Raw genomic sequence first — 17,229 nt, 5'->3', positions numbered from 1 at the left:
CAAAAAAAAAAAAAACCAAATTAGCCGGGCGTGGTGGCCGCGCCTATAGTCCCAGCTGCTTGGGAGGCTGAGGCAGGAGAATGGTGTGAGCCCGGGAGGCAGAGGTTGCAGTGAGCCGAGATCGCGCCACTGCACTCCAGCCTGGGCAACAGAGCGAGACTCCATCTCAAAAAATAAAAAAACACACACAACTAGTCAGGCAAGGTGACTCTCACCTGTAATCCCAGCACTTTGGTTTGGGAGGCCTAGGTGGGAGAATCGCTTGAGGCCAGGCGTTGGAAACCAGCCTGGGCAACAAAGTGAGACCCCATCTCTACAAAAGATTAAAAAACTACCCAGGCATGGTGGTGTGTTCCTGTAGTCCCACTCACTTGGGAGGCCGAAGCGGGTAGACTGATGATCCTGGAAGAGGCTGCAGTAAGCTATGACTGTGTCACTGGACTCCAGTCTTGTGTGACAGAGCAAGACGCTATCTCATAAAAATAAACAGGCCAGGCATGCTGGCTCACACTTATAATTCCAGCACTATGGGAAGGTAAGGTGGGGTGGATTGCTTGAACTCAGGAGTTCAAGACCAGCCTAGGCAATATGGCAAAACCCGTCTCTACAAAAAAACAAAACAAAACAAAACAAAAATTCAGCTACTCGGGAGGCTAAGGGAGGAGAATGGTGAGAACCTGGGAGGCGGAGTTTGCAGTAAGCCGAGATCACGCCACTGCACTCTAGCCTGGGCGACAGAGTGAGACTCCGTCTCAAAACAAAAAATCAGCCAGGCGTGGTAGCATGCACCTGTTTCAGCTACTCAGGAGGCTGAGGTAGGAGAATCACATGAGCCCTGGAAGTTGAGGCTGCAGTGAGCCAAGATTGTGCCACTGCACTCCAGCCTGCACAGCAGAGTGAGACCTTATCTCGAAAAAAAAAAAATAATAATTAATTAATTAAAAATAAAAAGCAAACCATGCTTGAAGCACTAATCTATAACCTACCACTACATTATAATTTCTAAGAAAACAGATGATCTGATCATCAGGTTTTCATAATTAAACAAACCATAGTAATTTATGATCTATTGCTCTACAAGCATTATTACCTTGTACAGGATGATGCTGAGAACTAAATGTGACTTTTCACCTTCATAAACTTCACCTTGTTCATTCTAACCCAGTTTTCCAGTCTTTCTAGCCAGGAACTTTGCACTCTCTCTAGCTAGGTTCACTGAGCTTCACCATAAGCTAGTGATCATATTACTACAATAAAAGGGAAAATTTTCAGAACTATTCTTGTGAACCTAAGAAGTTACCATATTTTTTTCTTATTTTAAAAAGAATCTGAAGTCAGGAGTAGTGGCTCATACCTGTAATTTCAACACTTTGGGAGGCCAAGACAAAAGGATCACTTGAGCACAGGAGTCTGAGACCAGCCTGGGCAACACAGTGAGATCCAATGTCCACAAAAAATTTAAAAACGAGCCAGGCATGGTGATACATGCCTGTAGTTACAGCTACTCAGGAGGCTAAGGCAAGAGAATTGCCTGGGACGCTGAGGCTGCAATGAGCTGTGATCACACCTCTGCATTCCTGCCTGGGTGACAGGAGACCCCGCCTAAAATCAAAAAAGTTTTTTTGATCAATTGCATATTCATTGTAGAAAATTTAAACCACCTCTAATTCTAATACCTACTGTTGGTATTTTGGTATTATTCTTTCTAGATGTTGTTTTCGTATTTTAAAATACTTTCTACAAAAATGAGACATTATTAAACATATAATTCTATAGCCCATTTCTGTAATATATTGTCATACCATTACTCTTCATCAGCAAAAAAAAAAAAAAATTTTTGTGTTTTTTGAGACGGGGTCTCACATCCTTGATCAATTCTCTTTGATAAATTCCTAACAGCAGGCTGGGCACAGTGGCTCATGTCTATAATCCCAGCACTTTGGGAGGGTAAAGTGGGCATATCACTTGAGACCAGCTTGGAAAACACGGTGAGACCAATCTCTCTCTCTTTTTTTTTTCTTTTTGAGATGGAGTCTCACTCTCTCGTCCAGGCTGGAGTGCAGTGGTGTGATCTTGGCTCACTGCAACTTCCACCTCCTGGATAATAGCGATTCTGCTGCCTCAGCTTCCCAAGTAGCTGGGATTACAGGCGTGCACTGCCACACCTGGCTAATTTTTGTATTTTTAGTAGAGACGGGGTTTCACCATGTTGGCCAGGCTGGTCTTGAACTCCTAGGCTCAAGCGATCCACCTGTCTCGGCCTCCCAAAGTGCTGGGATTACAGGCTTGAGCCACCGCACCCAGCCCAATCTCTCTTTTTAAATAAATAAATAAATAAATAAATAATCCTGCCAGTGAACTTATTGAGCAAAATTCTAAGTCTTTTTTTCTTTTTGAGATGGAGTCTCACTCTCTCGTCCAGGCTGGAGTGCAGTGGTGTGATCTTGGCTCACTGCAACTTCCACCTCCTGGATAATAGCGATTCTGCTGCCTCAGCTTCCCAAGTAGCTGGGATTACAGGCGTGTACCACACACACAGCAACTTTTTGTATTTTTAGTAGAGACAAGGTTTCACTGCGTTGGCCAGACTGGTCTCGAACTCCTGACCTCAGGCAATCTGCCCGCCTCAGCCTCCCAAAGTGCTGGGATTACAGGCATGAGCCACCGTGCCTGACTGGGAAAATTCTAAATCTTTTGATAAAACCACCACACCAGAAAGATTAAACCAATTTCACCCCTAATGCAACCTGGTATGGCAATACTCATGTTTCTGCATCCTCTTTTGGCATACTCATTATAAATAGATTTATGAGAAAACATTTTTTTTAAAAAAAGTAAAAACAAATAGATTTGCCATTTTTGCCACTTTCGCAAGCCAAAAGAAACAATTATTTTATGCCTAGCAAACTGTTTTTTTTTTTTTTTCTTTTTTAAAAGAGTCAGGGCCTTACTCAGTCACCAAGGCTATAGTGCAGTGGCTCAAACGATCCTCCCCACCTCAGCTGCCTCCTGAGTAGCTGGGACTTCAAGCATGCGCGCCACCACACCGAGCTAATTTTCTTTAAATTTTTTTGTAGAGACAGGGTCTCTCTATGTTGCCACGCTGGTCTTTTTCTTTTTTTCTTTCTTTTTTTTTTTTTGAGATGGAGATCTCACTCTGTCACCCAGGCTGGAGTGCAGTGGCGCCATCTTGGCTCATTGAAACCTCCGCCTCCTGGGTTCAAGCTACTCAGCCTCCTGAATGGCTGGGACTACAGGTACCCGCCACCACACCCGGCTGATTTTGTAGAGAGCGCATTTCATCATGTTCAGGCTGGTCTCGAACTCCTCATCTCAGGTGATCCACTGCGTTGGCCTCCCAAAGTTGGCTGCGATTACAATCGTGAGCTACCGAGCCCAGCTTCAGGCTGGTCTTAAACTCTCGGCCTCAAGTGATCCTCCTTTCTTAGTCTCCCAAATCACTGGAATTACAGGAATTACACCATGCCTAGCCCCAATCTATTTCTTATTTGCCCACTTCTCTTCACTTTAAATTCCTCATCCCTAGTCTAATTAAACCTGGCATAGAGTAATAACCTAGTAATCTATCCATCTATTTCCATCATTGCCACAAGACCTTACCTATTTTCCAGAGAGCAGCCAATACCATCACTGTAAAAGATAAGAGGATCACATTCTTCACCAGTTTAAAAGTTCAGCGGCTTCCCATTGCACTATCTATTCAGTTGCTCAAACTAGAAATCTATCCAATCCATTAGCAAGTCCTGATATGTTAGCTTTAAAATACATCAAATTCTGCCCACTTCTTTCCATCTTTACACCCACCACTTCAGTCCAAGCCATCATCGTCTCTCTCATGGACTGAAAATCTCTTTCAGGACCCATGTTGTTGTCCCTTTCCTAAATGCAAGGACGTTTTTAACCTAAGCCAAAATCTCTCCCCACCAAGCCCAAATTCCTGAACACAAAGATCTAAGCTGCCATTACCTACCAGAAGAATTTGGCACACTTATTGAAACCTATTTTCAGGGTGCTAGGAAAAGATTATAGCTGCACAAACACTTTTCTCTAGTTTGTTAAATACTGTTCCACTGAATGATAATATGAAGGTTATGCTTTGGAAACTAATGGAAAAAGAGATAATATAAGCTTATAAGCTTCATGAAAAGAAGGCATTACGTACTATTTAGGAGCAGTGCCTACCATAGACAAAATACTCAATACTAATTTTTTTTTCCTTTTGCCTACCTCTAAGAAGGCAGAATTACACTAGAAAAGCTTAATACTACTTGCACAATGGATACAAGCCAGTTTTTAAAATTAACTGCACTGTATAATCCCATTCAGCTTCTACTGTAACTTCCTGTACACAAATGAAAACAGGTGCAAAACCCAGAAAGATCAAAGGCAAAACAGAGGCTTATGGTTTTACTTAATTCATTTTTTATAAAGTCTAAGAAAAATGAGGGCAAATTTATCTTTGGAGAACTTAAATCAGCTAATAACTAAAATAAAATCATGAAGCAACTATACTATATAATAATGACACAATTATGTACACTTTTTTTTTTTTTGAGATGGAGTCTCACTCTGTCACCCAGGCTGGAGTGCAGTGGCACAATCTCGGTTCTGCAACCTCCAACTCCCAGGATCAAGTGATTCTCCTGCCTCAGACTCCCAAGTAGCCGGGATTACAGGTGCCCGCTACTACACCCGGCTAGTTTTTGTATTTTTAGTAGAGACCAGGTTTCACCATGTTGGCCAGGCTGGTCTTGAACTCCTGACCTCAGGTGATCCACTCGCCTCGGCCTCCCAAAATGCTGGCATTACAGGCGTGAGCCACTGCGCCCAGCCAATTATGTACACTCTTATAGAGAATATTTAAGAGATTGGCTCCTCAACACCCAAAAAACTAGGAATTCACCCAAAAAACTTCACAGCACATGCCTATGAAGGAACACATGTCTCCCAACTTACAGTCAATTAGTCTAGAGGTCTGCACCTGGCCTGTGCTGTACTAATCCCAGTACTTAACTTCTCCTTCCAGAGATGGGTCCAGGGACAATCAAATGCTCTATACCAAGACAAAGTGAAAACTGGAACTAAGAATCAGATCTTCTGCTACAGCAGAAACTCTTAAGATATAAAACTTGGATGTTACAGAGACCAAACTTTTCTGCAATTTACACATTAATCTATCTGCACTGAGTATGGAAGCAACACCAGAAGAATCAAAGAGAACAGAGGGAGTCCTGGCAACATTTCAATTCCGGCTTCAGTTGTTCCTGAAGCTTACCTGCATTCTTGCCTTTAGCACAATTTTTCTTTTTTTCATTGGTTAACAGTCTCGCCCTGTCACCCAGGGTGGAGTGCAGTGGCGTGATCTCAGCTCACTGCAAACCTCCACCTCCCGAGTTCAAGTGATTCTCGTGCTTTAGCCTCCCAAGCAGCTGGGATTACAGGTATGTTCCACCATGTCCAGCAAATTTTTTTGTATTTTTTAGTAGATATGGGGTTTCACTATGTTGGCCAGGCTGCTCTCCAACTCCTGACCTCAAGTGATCTGCCCACCTCAGCCTCCCAAAGTGCTGGTATTACAGGCGTAGGCCACCATGCCCAGCCTCTTTAGTGCAATTTAAGATACTCATTTTTTCTAGAATTTTATGAGTCAACAAGTTTCTACTTTGGCTTACTCAAACTAGTTTTCAAGATTCTAGGTACGGCCGGGCGCGGTGGCTCAAGCCTGTAATCCCAGCACTTTGGGAGGCCGAGACGGGCGGATCACGCGGTCAGGAGATCGAGACCATCCTGGCTAACACGGTGAAACCCCGTCTCTACTAAAATACAAAAAAGCTAGCCGGGTGAGGTGGCGGGCGCCTGTAGTCCCAGCTACTCGGGAGGCTGAGGCAGGAGAATGGCGTAAACCCGGGAGGCGGAGCTGGCAGTGAGCTGAGATCCGGCTGCTGCACTCCAGCCTGAGCGATAGAGCGAGACTCCATCTCAAAAAAAAAAAAAAAAAAAAAGATTCTAGGTACTATATTTAACTAGCATTTAGCTGTCCACAACCTCATCTATCAAAAAAAATGAAACATAAAAGGTCTCTAACACCTGTTTATGATAAAACAAAAAACAAGCAAAAAAAAAAAAAAAAAACTGAAAAACAAGACACGTAAGGAAACTTCCTTAACCTGATAAAAAGCCTTTATAAAAATCTCACAGCTAATATACTCAATGGTGAAAGGTTGAACATTTTCCTCCTCAACACCAAAAAGACAAAGATGGCTACTCCTGAGATTCCTACTCAACATAGCCAAGAATAAGTAGGCAAGAAAAAAGAGATAAAACGCATCCAGAAAGAAAAGGAAGAAGTAAAACTACCTCTAATTGCATGTGACATGATTTGGTATCTAGGAAAGCCTAAGGAACCTACTAAAAAGCTACTAGAGTCAGTAAGTTCTGCAAAGTTGCGGAGTACCAGATCAATACACAGAAGTCAACTATGTTTCTATATATGAACCCTAAAATTAACAATTCTATTTATAATAGCATCAAAACAAACAAAATAGGAATAAACTTAACTAAGAAGGCAAAAAACCTGAACACTGAAAATTACAAAACATTACTGAAATAAATTAAAGAAGGTATTAAAGAAGATATAAGCAAGGCCAGGCAAAGTGGCTCATGCCTGTAATCCCAGCACTTTGTGACGCAGAGACGCGCAGACTGCTTGAGCCCAGGAGTTTGAGACCAGCATGGGCAACATGACGAAATCTCACATCTACAAAAAAATACAAAAACTAGCCAGGCACGACGGTGTGCACCTGTGGTCCCAGCTACTAGGGAGGCTGAGGTGGGAGGATCACCTGAGCTTGGGAGGTGGAGGTTGCAGTGAGCTGAGATTGAGCCACTGTACTCCAGCCTGGGCAACAGAGTCAGACTCTGTCTAAAACAACAACAACAACAATGAACAAAAATATAAGTGGAAATATACCCAGTATTCATGTAGTAGAAAACAGTATTGTTAAGACGGCAGTAATCCCCAAAATGATCAATGGATCTAATACAATATCTACCAAAGGACCGGGTGTGGTGGCTCATGCCTGTAATCCCAGCACTTTGGGAGGTCGAGGTGGGTGGATCACCTGAGGTCTGGAGTTCAAGACCTGCCTGACCAATATGTAGAAACACTGTCTCTACTAAAAATACAAAAAAAAAAAATTAGCTGGGCATGGTGGTGCATGCCTATAATCCCAGCTGTTCTGGAGGCTGAGGCAAGAGAATGGCTTGAACCCAGGAGGCGGAGGTTGCTGTGAGCCGAGATTGCACCATTGCACTCCGGCCTGGGCAACAAGACCAAAACTCCATCTCAAAAAAAAAAAAAAAAAAAAAAAAAATCTACCAAAATCCCTGCTGCTTTTGTTTATTTGAGATGAACTCTCGCTCTGTCGCCCAGCCTGGAGTACAGTGGCTCAATCTCGGCTCCCTGCATCCTCTGCCTCCTGGGTTCAAGAGATTCTCCTGCCTCAGCCTCTAGAGTAGCTAAAATTACAGGTACCTGCCAGCAGGTTAATTTTTGTATTTTTAGTAGAGACTGGATTTCACCACAATGGCCAGGCTGGTCTCAAACTCCTGACCTCAGATGATCCGCCCACCTTGGCCTCCCAAAGTGCTGTCATTACAGGCGTGAGCCATCACGCCCAGCCCCTGCTGCTCTTTTTGATAAGAAAACATTGTATTTAGGGGTCGGGCACAGTGGCTCACTCCTGCAATCCCAGTACTTTGGGAGGCTGAAGTGGGCAGGTCACATGAGGCCATGAGTTTGAGACCAGCCCGGCCAACATGGTGAAACCCCGTCTCTAGTAAAAATGCAAAAATTAGCTGGGATTGTTGGTACGCACCTGTAATCCCCGCTACTCAGGAGGCTGAGGCAGGAGACTCGCTTGAACCTGGGAAGCAGAGTTGCAGTGAGCGAAGATGGTGCCACTCACTACACGCCAGCCTGGATGACAGAGTGAGACTCTGTTTCAAAAAAACTCACACTTCCTGATTCCAAAGCTTTAGTAGAAAGCAACAGTAATCAAGATGGTGTGGCACTAGCATTAAGATAGATATGTAGATTAATGAAATGAAATTGATAGTCCAGAAATAAACCCTTACACTTATGGTTAATTTACTTCCTTCCTAAAAGGGTAACAAGTCTATGCAATGAAAAAGGACAGTCTTTTCAACAGATGGTGTTGAGACAAAGGGATATCCACATGCAAGAGAATAAAGTTGGACCTCTACCTCATACCATATACAAAAATTAACTCAAAAATGGATCAAAGACCTAAATACAAGAGGCAAAACTATAAAATAGGAAAAAACAGGCCTCATGACCTTGAATTAGGTGATAATTTCTTAAAAGTACAAAAACCAAGCCAGGCGCGGTGGCTCAAGCCTGTAATCCCAGCACTTTGGGAGGCCGAGACGGGTGGATCACGAGGTCAGGAGATCAAGACTATCCTGGCTAAGATGGTGAAACCCCGTCTCTACTAAAAAATACAAAAAACTAGCCGGGCGAGGTGGCGGGTGCCTGTAGTCCCAGCTACACGGGAGGCTGAGGCAGGAGAATGGCGTGAACCCGGGAGGCGGAGCTTGCAATGAGCTGAGATCCGGCCACTGCACTCCAGCCCAGGCTACAGAGCGAGACTCCATCTCGAAAAAAAAAAAAAAAAAAAAAAAGTACAAAAACCAAATAAATATTGATCTTCACTGTAATTAAAACTTCTGTGCTTCAAGGAATACTATTTAGAAAGTGAAAAGATGACCCACAGAAAGGGAGTCAAGTTTTGCAAATCTGGTCTAGCATCCAGAATATGAAGGAAAATCTTACAACTCAACAATGAAAAGACAAATAATGCAACTTTAAAATGGGCAAAGGATTTGAATAGGTGTTTCTCCAAAGATGCAGTAGTCCCCCTTTGCATTCCAAGATGTGCAAATGCCTGAAACCACAGATAGTACTGAACCCTATGCATATGATGTTTTCTCAATCTGGTAACTAAGATGGCTACTAGATGACTAACAGGTGCTAGTGGATACAGCGTGGAAATGCTGTACAAAGGGATGCTCTGCAACCCGGCTGGGATAGAGTAGAATGTTGTGAGATTTCATCACACTACTCTGAAGGGCATGCAATTCAAAATTTATGAATTATTTCTGGAATTTTTCATTTAGTATTTTCAGACCATGGTTGACTGCAAGTAACTGAATCCAAGGAAGGTGAAACGGAGGATAAAGGGGGACAACTATATACAAACATCCAATAGGCGTATGAAAAGCTATTTACACGCATTTCAAAACCTCAAGATACCACTTTACCCCAAGTAGAATGGCTATAATAAAAAGTCAATAGCAAGTGTTAGCAAAAAATCAGAAAGCACATACATAGCTAGGGGAACGAAAAATGCTACACCTACTGTGGAAACAGTTTGGAGGTTACTCAAAAAGTTGAACACGGAATACCATATGACTCAGCAATTCCACTCCTATGTGTATATATATATACTCAAAAGAAGTGAAAACATTTATGTATATATGTTTATATGGCTATAGCCATACAAAAACTGGCACATAAACATTCATAGCAACATTATTAATAGCCAAAAAGTAGAAACAACACAAATATCATACACAAGATATGGTATATCCATACATTGAAATATGATTGGCCGGGCACGGTGGCTCAAGCCTGTAATCCCAGCACTTTGGGAGGCCGAGACGGGCGGATCACGAGGTCAGGAGATCGAGACCATCCTGGCTAACATGGTGAAACCCCGTCTCTACTAAAAAAATACAAAAAACTAGCCGGGCGTGGTGGCGGGCACCTGTAGTCCCAGCTACTCGGGAGGCTGAGGCAGGAGAATGGCGTGAACCCGGGAGGCAGAGCTTGCAGTGAGCTGAGATCCAGCCACTGCACTCCAGCCTGGGTGACAGAGCGAGACTCCGTCTCAAAAAATAAAAAGAAATATGATTTAGCCATAAAAAGGAAGGAGGTACTGATACATGCTACAATATGGATGAATTGTAAAAGCATTCTAAGGGAAAGAAGAGACACAAAAAAACCCACAAAAGGCCACCACTAATGTGATTCCACTTACACGAAATGTCCAGAGCAGGCAAATCCACATAGACAGAAAGCAGGTATTAGTGATTACCAAGGGCTGGGGGAGATCCAGGGAGAGGAAAAAAGAGTGACTGCTAATGGGAGTGGGGTTTCCTGTGGGGGATGAAAATGTTCTGGAATTACAGAGGGGTGATGGTTGCCTGACTTTGTGAATACACTAAAAACCACTAAATTGTACACTTTAAAAGGGTGAATTTTATGGTATGTGAATTATATCTCAATTTAAAAATTGGGGCCGGGTGCGGTGGCTCAAGCCTGTAATCCCAGCACTTTGGGAGGCCGAGACGGGCGGATCACGAGGTCAGGAGATCGAGACCATCCTGGCTAACATGGTGAAACCCCGTCTCTACTAAAAAAATACAAAAAACTAGCCGGGCGTGGTGGCGGGCACCTGTAGTCCCAGCTACTCGGGAGGCTGAGGCAGGAGAATGGCGTAAACCCGGGAGGTGGAGCTTGCAGTGAGCTGAGATCCGGCCACTGTACTCCAGTCCGGGCGACAGAGCGAGACTCCGTCTCAAAAAAAAAAAAGAAAAAAAAAAAAAAAAAAAAAAATTGAAAAAAAAAAAAAAAACCTCTAAGTAACCAAAAAGATCACAAAGATCATAAAAAAGCCTATATATTTTTCCCTATTTACAAAAACCCTTTCAACCTGAGAAAGTTGATTGAAAAAATGAACTCCTTGATCCTCACCTAAAATCTGTTTACTCTCATTTTACATATAATTTGTACAAATCTGGGTTCAAAGTCCATAAAATATTAAAAACCTCATGTTAGGGGGAATTAAATTGATACAGATAGGCACACTGACAGGTTTAAAAAGAGGCAAAAGAACTTGTCAACACATACTGAAGTCATTTGGTAAGGGCAAATTAGATATAGTTGAGCCTTAACAACATGGGTTTAACTGTGTGGGTCCACTTATACACAGATTTTTTTTCAATTTAAGTAACACCAAATGTGCCTGCCTGTCCTGCCTCCCCTTCCTCCTCCTCCACCTATTCTGCCTCTACCACAGAAACACCAGTACTGGAATTATCAGTACGGAGACAGCAGCCAACCCCTCCTCTTCCTATTCCTCCTCCTCAGCCTATTCAACATGAAGACAATGAGGATGAAGACCTTTATGAGGATCCACTTCCACTTACTGAATAATAAATGTTTTATTTTCCTTATGATTTTAATAACATTTTCTTTTCTCTACCACACTTTATTGTAAGAATACATATAAAATAGAGGCCAGGGCGGGCGGAGCACTTGAGGCCAGGGGTTTGAGACCAGCCTACCATATGAGGCTAGGTGGCTTGAGACCACCTAGCCTCAATATGGTGAAACCCTGTCACTACTAAAAACACAAAAAAATTAGCCCAGCGTGATGCACACACCTGTAATCCCAGCTATTTGGGAGTCTGAGGCAAGATAATTGTTTGAATGAGGGAGGCCGAGTTTGCAGTGAGCCAATATTGCGCCATTGCACTCCAGCCTAGGCAACAGAGTGAGACTCCGTCTCAATAAAAAAAAAAAAAAAAAGACGCTGGGCACGGTGGCTCACGTCTGTAATCCCAGCACTTTGGGAGGCCAAGGCGGGCGGATCACGAGGTCAGGAGATCGAGACCATCCTGGCTAACACTGTGAAACCCCGTCTTCACTAAAAATACAAAAAATTAGCCGGGCGTGGTGGCAGGCGCCTGTAATCCCAGCTACTTGGGAGGCTGAGGCAGGAGAATGGCGTGAACCTGGGAGGCGGAGCTTGCAGTGAGCTGAGATCACACCACTGCACTCCAGCCTGAGCGACAGAGCGAGACTCCGTCTCGAAAAAATAAATAAATAAGAAAAAAGAAATGCTCTTTAAAATAAACCTGTTCTATGACAGCCTATCATCTATAGGAGAAAGTCTAGAAGTCAAAAATTACCATCTATAGGAGAAAGTCTAGCAGTCAAAAAACAACCCTTCATAATCTGACTTCAACCTGTATTTCCAGCATATCTATCTCCCACAATTCTAACCAAACCAGACTTTTATTTTAAACATACCAGCGCCTCCATTTTCATGCCACTGTGTTAAGACTTTTCTTGACTTCTCTGCCTAGAAAATTCCTACTTATCCTTCAAACTCTAATTCAAATTACAAGTCCTTTATGCCACCTTCTCTGATGCCACTGGACAAAACTGTATTCACACAGTACTTTTTAAAAATGTTTCATTTATTTTAAGAAGCGGTCTCACTGTGTTGCCCAGGCTGGTCTCAATGTCCTGTGCCGAAGGAATCCTCCCACCTCAGTCTTCTGGGTAGCTAGAACTACAGATGCATGTCACTGTGCCTGTCTCCCAATAGCATTTTGTACATATCTCTATTAATGCATTTGTCATATCACCTCAAATTTGAATGCTTAACTTTCCTTTTCACCTCCTAGAACCAGAACCTAGTTCACAGTACATGGTAAATAAAATTTTTAAGTTTTGGTACCTAATGAATTAAAATTATTTTTTAGAAACTCAGCAATACAAAATGACTAGCTAGCTAAAAGGTCCACACAGTCGCGGTTTTAACAAGTTACGAAATTTGAATATTTAAAAGGAATAAAGTTCACTTCCAGATAAACTAGAACAAAGGTTCTCATGGGTTGAATTCACTCATCAGAATCTTTTAAAGAAAAGATGGACAGGCCAGCAGAAGTGGCTCTCACCTGCAATCCCAACACTTAGGGAGGCTGAGGCAGGCAGATCCCCTGAGGTCAGGAGTTCAAGACCAGCTTGGCCAACATGGCAAAACTCTGTCTCTACTAAAAATACAAAAATTAGCCTGGCACAGTGGTGCATGCTTGTAATCCCAGCTACTTGGGAAGCTGAGACAGGAGAACCACTTGAACCTAAGAGGTGGAAGTTGCAGTGAGCCAAGATCGCGCCACTGCACTCCAGCTTGGGTGACAAGAGCAAGACTCAAACAAACAAACAAAAAAAAAAGAAAGAAAAGATGGACATTTAGAGTCCATTATTCAGACTACACCTGAGTAATTTGTTGCAATAATGGTAATATGGATAATCATGTGCATAAAATTTTAACTGAGAGCTAGGATTGTCAGAATCTAGGCCAACAGGCCCAAAGGAAAGTAGACAACAAGGACACCATTTAGTATGTTACCACTAGAGTCATGCATGGTAACCAGATGTCTTCAGAAATACTGTTCCTTCTAATTCAAGTCACTCCTCGATAGTAACTTACTCACTAAAAAATTCTAGTGGAATTATTTTATTACTCATTCTAGATGAGTTAATATTTAGTTCCAATTGAACAAAATCAAACACAATTACATTCACATATACAGTTAACTTATTTCTCTCCCAGTATGTAATTTATGACAGCCAAGCTAACAACCTGCAGGATAGCCTATAGTTTCTGGTATTTAATAAATACAAAAGAGGGCCAGGCGCTATGGCTCACACCTGTAATCCCAGCACTTTGTGAGGCCAAGGTGGGCAGATCACCTGAGGTCAGGAGTTGGAGACCAGCCTGGCCAACATGGTGAAACTCCATCTCTACTAAAAATATAAAAATTAGCCAGGCATAGTGGTGCACATCTATAATCCCAGCTAGTCAGGAGGCTGAGACAGGAGAATCACTTGAACCTAGAAGCCGAGATCGCGCCATTGCACTCCAGCCCGGGCAACAGAGCCAGACTCTGTCTCAAAAAAATAATAACAATGATAATAATAAAATTAATACAAAAGAATACATAGTGGGCCGGGCGCGGTGGCTCAAGCCTGTAATCCCAGCACTTTGGGAGGCCGAGACGGGCGGATCACGAGGTCAGGAGATCGAGACCATCCTGGCTAACACGGTGAAACCTCGTCTCTACTAAAAAATACAAAAACCTAGCCGGGCGAGGTGGCGGGCGCCTATAGTCCCAGCTACTCGGGAGGCTGAGGCAGGAGAATGTTGTAAATCCGGGAGGCAGAGCTTGCAGTGAGCTGAGATCCGGTCACTGCACTCCAGCCCGGGCGACAGAGCGAGACTCCGCCTCAAAAAAAAAAAAAAAAAAAAGAATACATAGTGATCCTTCAAATATTTATTGAATTAACTTCATTCACCTCTACCTATTTTATTTGAAAAGTTACTTCTACCTGTAAAGAAAATGTCATTTCACATAGCTTCATGTTTTAAAAAGTTAAACTAGTGGCTTTTTCCCCTATTATCCCACACATAAATTTACCTAATATGCTACAGCTTTGGGCAAGATCTGCCTCTTATTTACCCCCAAACTCCACTTAACTCCAATCTTCTTTCTTCCAAACTCCTATCTACTCACAAACTTTCACGATCTTCAGGTTCTCCAAAGGACCTACTGCCTCCAACTCATTTTCATTACTATCAGTAAATGATTTTTCAGAGGTAAGCAAATAAATCAGAGTTAGGGATACTACAACGTCCTACATGGCAACCTTTTATATAAACTATACCTTTAAATCAAATGTCAACTTTCCATTCCTACTAACATAAAATTAAAACCAACTCAACTACTTCTACGTGTTACCCATTCAGGCAGTCACAGACCTGCATTATTATTTGTGTAGTATTTCTCCATTACCTAGGCTGAGAATTCTCCTCATACATTCTTTCTTTTCCCTCCTTGAAGAGGCTTATGGTTTGCTTAGTTTTCTTCATCAAATTCTCCATGAATACCCTAAAATACTCATTTTCTCCAAGTGTCTCCATCTTCCCCTCATATCTTGACAAGATAGTACGGAGATGCTGGTAGGTATCTGGCAGCAGGTCTAAGATATAAGGTGGGCTATTCTTTAGCGCCAGCTTTGGGTTCTGACACAAACGCACCACCTGCAACAAATGAAAAAGAAGGGCTATTACTTGGAGAATTTTAAGGACAGCTCCCTTTTTTAAGTTTAAGAAAGTGATGATATATGTGCTTTTTTGCAAAATATGAAAAATACATGAGAATATAAGAAACAGATCCATAACCCCATTGCCCACAGGCAATCATTTTAAAATTTTTAGTGGTCCCCCAGAAGAATGTGTTTTTAAATCCCTTTGAGAGACTAATGGTACAGGTAACACGCAGACCAAACAACTAGGGGAAAACATCCACGTAAATGCCTAAAACATGCCAGATGAAATATGGCAAATTACTTTTAAATATACTGCTAATCCCCACAATATTTTTATTTATTTATTTATTTGAGACAAGGTCTCACGGTTGGAGTGGAATGGAGCAATCACGGCTCAGTGCAGCCTCAAATCCCCAGGCTCAGGTGATCCTCCCACTTCAGCCTCCTGGGTAGCTAGGACTACTGCCATACTAACCACACCCAGCTAATTGTTTTTATTGTAGAGACATGTTGCCCAGGCTAGTCCCAAACTCCTGAGCTCAAACGATGCCAACTGCCTCAGCCTCCCAAAATGCTGGGATTATAGGCATGAGCCACTAATGAGCACTACAGGCGTCCAGCTTGACCCCTATAATAAAGAAAATTCCCAGGGACAGAAATAAAGGACATGACTGCCCTGGGAGGTAAATCTCTGTAATCTAGGGGATTACAGAGTTTTGCTCTTGTTGCCCAGACTGGAGGGCAATGGTGTGATCTTGGCTCACCGCAACCTCCACTTCCCGGGTTCAAGCAATTCTCCTGCCTCAGCCTCCCCAGTAGCTGGGATTACAGGCATGCACCACCCTGCCCAGCTAATTTTGTATTTTTGGTAGAGACAGGGTTTCTCCATGTTGGTCAGCCTGGTCTCGAACTCCTGACCTCGTGATCCACCGGCCTTAGCCTCCCAAAGTGCTGGGATTACAGGCGTGAGCCACTGCGCCCAGACCTTTGTTTGTTTTTTGTTTTTGAGATGGAGTTTTGCTCTTTTTGCCCAGACTGGAGTGCAATGGCACAATCTCAGCTCACTGCAGCCGCCGCCTCCAAGGTTCAAGTGATTCTCCTGTCTCAGCCTCCCAAGTAGCTGGGATTACAGACACCTGCCATCACACCCAGCTAATTTTAGTATTTTTAGCAGAGATGGGGTTTTGCCGTGTTGGCCAGGCTGGTCTCGAATGCCTGACCTTAGGTAATCAGCCTGCCTCGGCCTTCCAAAGTGCTGGGATTACTGGGGTTTGAGTTTTAACAACCGCTTGAGGAACAGGAACAGACAGGTCTTGGACCCAGCAAAGCCTGGAGCTGAGAGTCCTACAGTTAGACTCTCAGAATTTGCCTGGTAATTCTTCATCCCATCTTTTACTTTCAACTTTTCTGAGTTATGTTTTAAGTGTTTCTTTTAAAGATCATAAAGGCAGATTTTAAAAATCCAATGTAACAATCATTGTTTTCTAACTGGTAAGTTTAGTCCATTTTGTGTTTGTCAAACAAATAAATTCAGATTTCTACCTAACATCTTGTTTGTGCTCTCTATTGACACGGACTTTTCTGTGTCTGGAAAAGACAAACTATTGGAACAGAAAGTCCAGAAGCAGACTCATACATGTACATAAGGAAATTCAGTATTGGCAGTGAACATTAAAAATCAAGAATACAAGAGAAAAACTATTGAAAACTTTGCTCTCCATATGGAAAAAAAACAAAACTAGATCCCTTACACATTACATGAAAATAAATTTCTAACAGCTCTCCTCAACTTCCCAAATTTGGCATAATTTCTTACTGTCTTGATAATAATTCTATGTCTTCTAGCTTTTCTAGCTGTTAGCAGTTATTTGGTTCAAAACAACCTAAGCTAACATTAATTGAAGCACACGTCTGACATTCTCGTTTTTATTTCACATTTAAAAATACCTATTTTCTTGTGTCACCAAAAGCTCATTATAAACTTTTTTGAGATATTTAAATAATTCTAGTCTACGGATAGACAATAACATATCTTAACCATCTCCCCCCAACTTTGCTTTAACATTTATTTTGTTTTCAAGTCTTCACTACTGCAACATCACAGTGATGAACATGCTTGGGCATTTCAGTCTTCTATACACCAGATTATTTCCTTAGGATAAATTTCCATTTAATAACTAATGATCAAGAATTCTTCAAAAATTAGCCGGATATGGTGGCAC

General features: G+C 42.4%; 1 protein-coding gene across 1 annotated transcript in view; it reads right to left on the bottom strand.

Annotated features, from left to right (window-relative positions):
- CBL (Cbl proto-oncogene, E3 ubiquitin protein ligase) overlaps positions 1-17,229 on the bottom strand; it is a 104,392-nt gene that overhangs the window by 67,810 nt on the left and 19,353 nt on the right. Inside the window, exon 2 of the mRNA XM_011927045.1 lies at positions 14,752-15,028. Within this exon, the coding sequence (XP_011782435.1) occupies positions 14,752-15,028 (277 nt within the window). The remainder of the gene's footprint in view (positions 1-14,751; positions 15,029-17,229) is intronic.

Source organism: Colobus angolensis, unplaced genomic scaffold (assembly GCF_000951035.1).
Source record: "Colobus angolensis palliatus isolate OR3802 unplaced genomic scaffold, Cang.pa_1.0 Scaffold7, whole genome shotgun sequence".
NCBI classification, from domain to species: domain Eukaryota; kingdom Metazoa; phylum Chordata; class Mammalia; order Primates; family Cercopithecidae; genus Colobus; species Colobus angolensis.
This window is presented reverse-complemented; position numbering and strand designations above follow the sequence as displayed.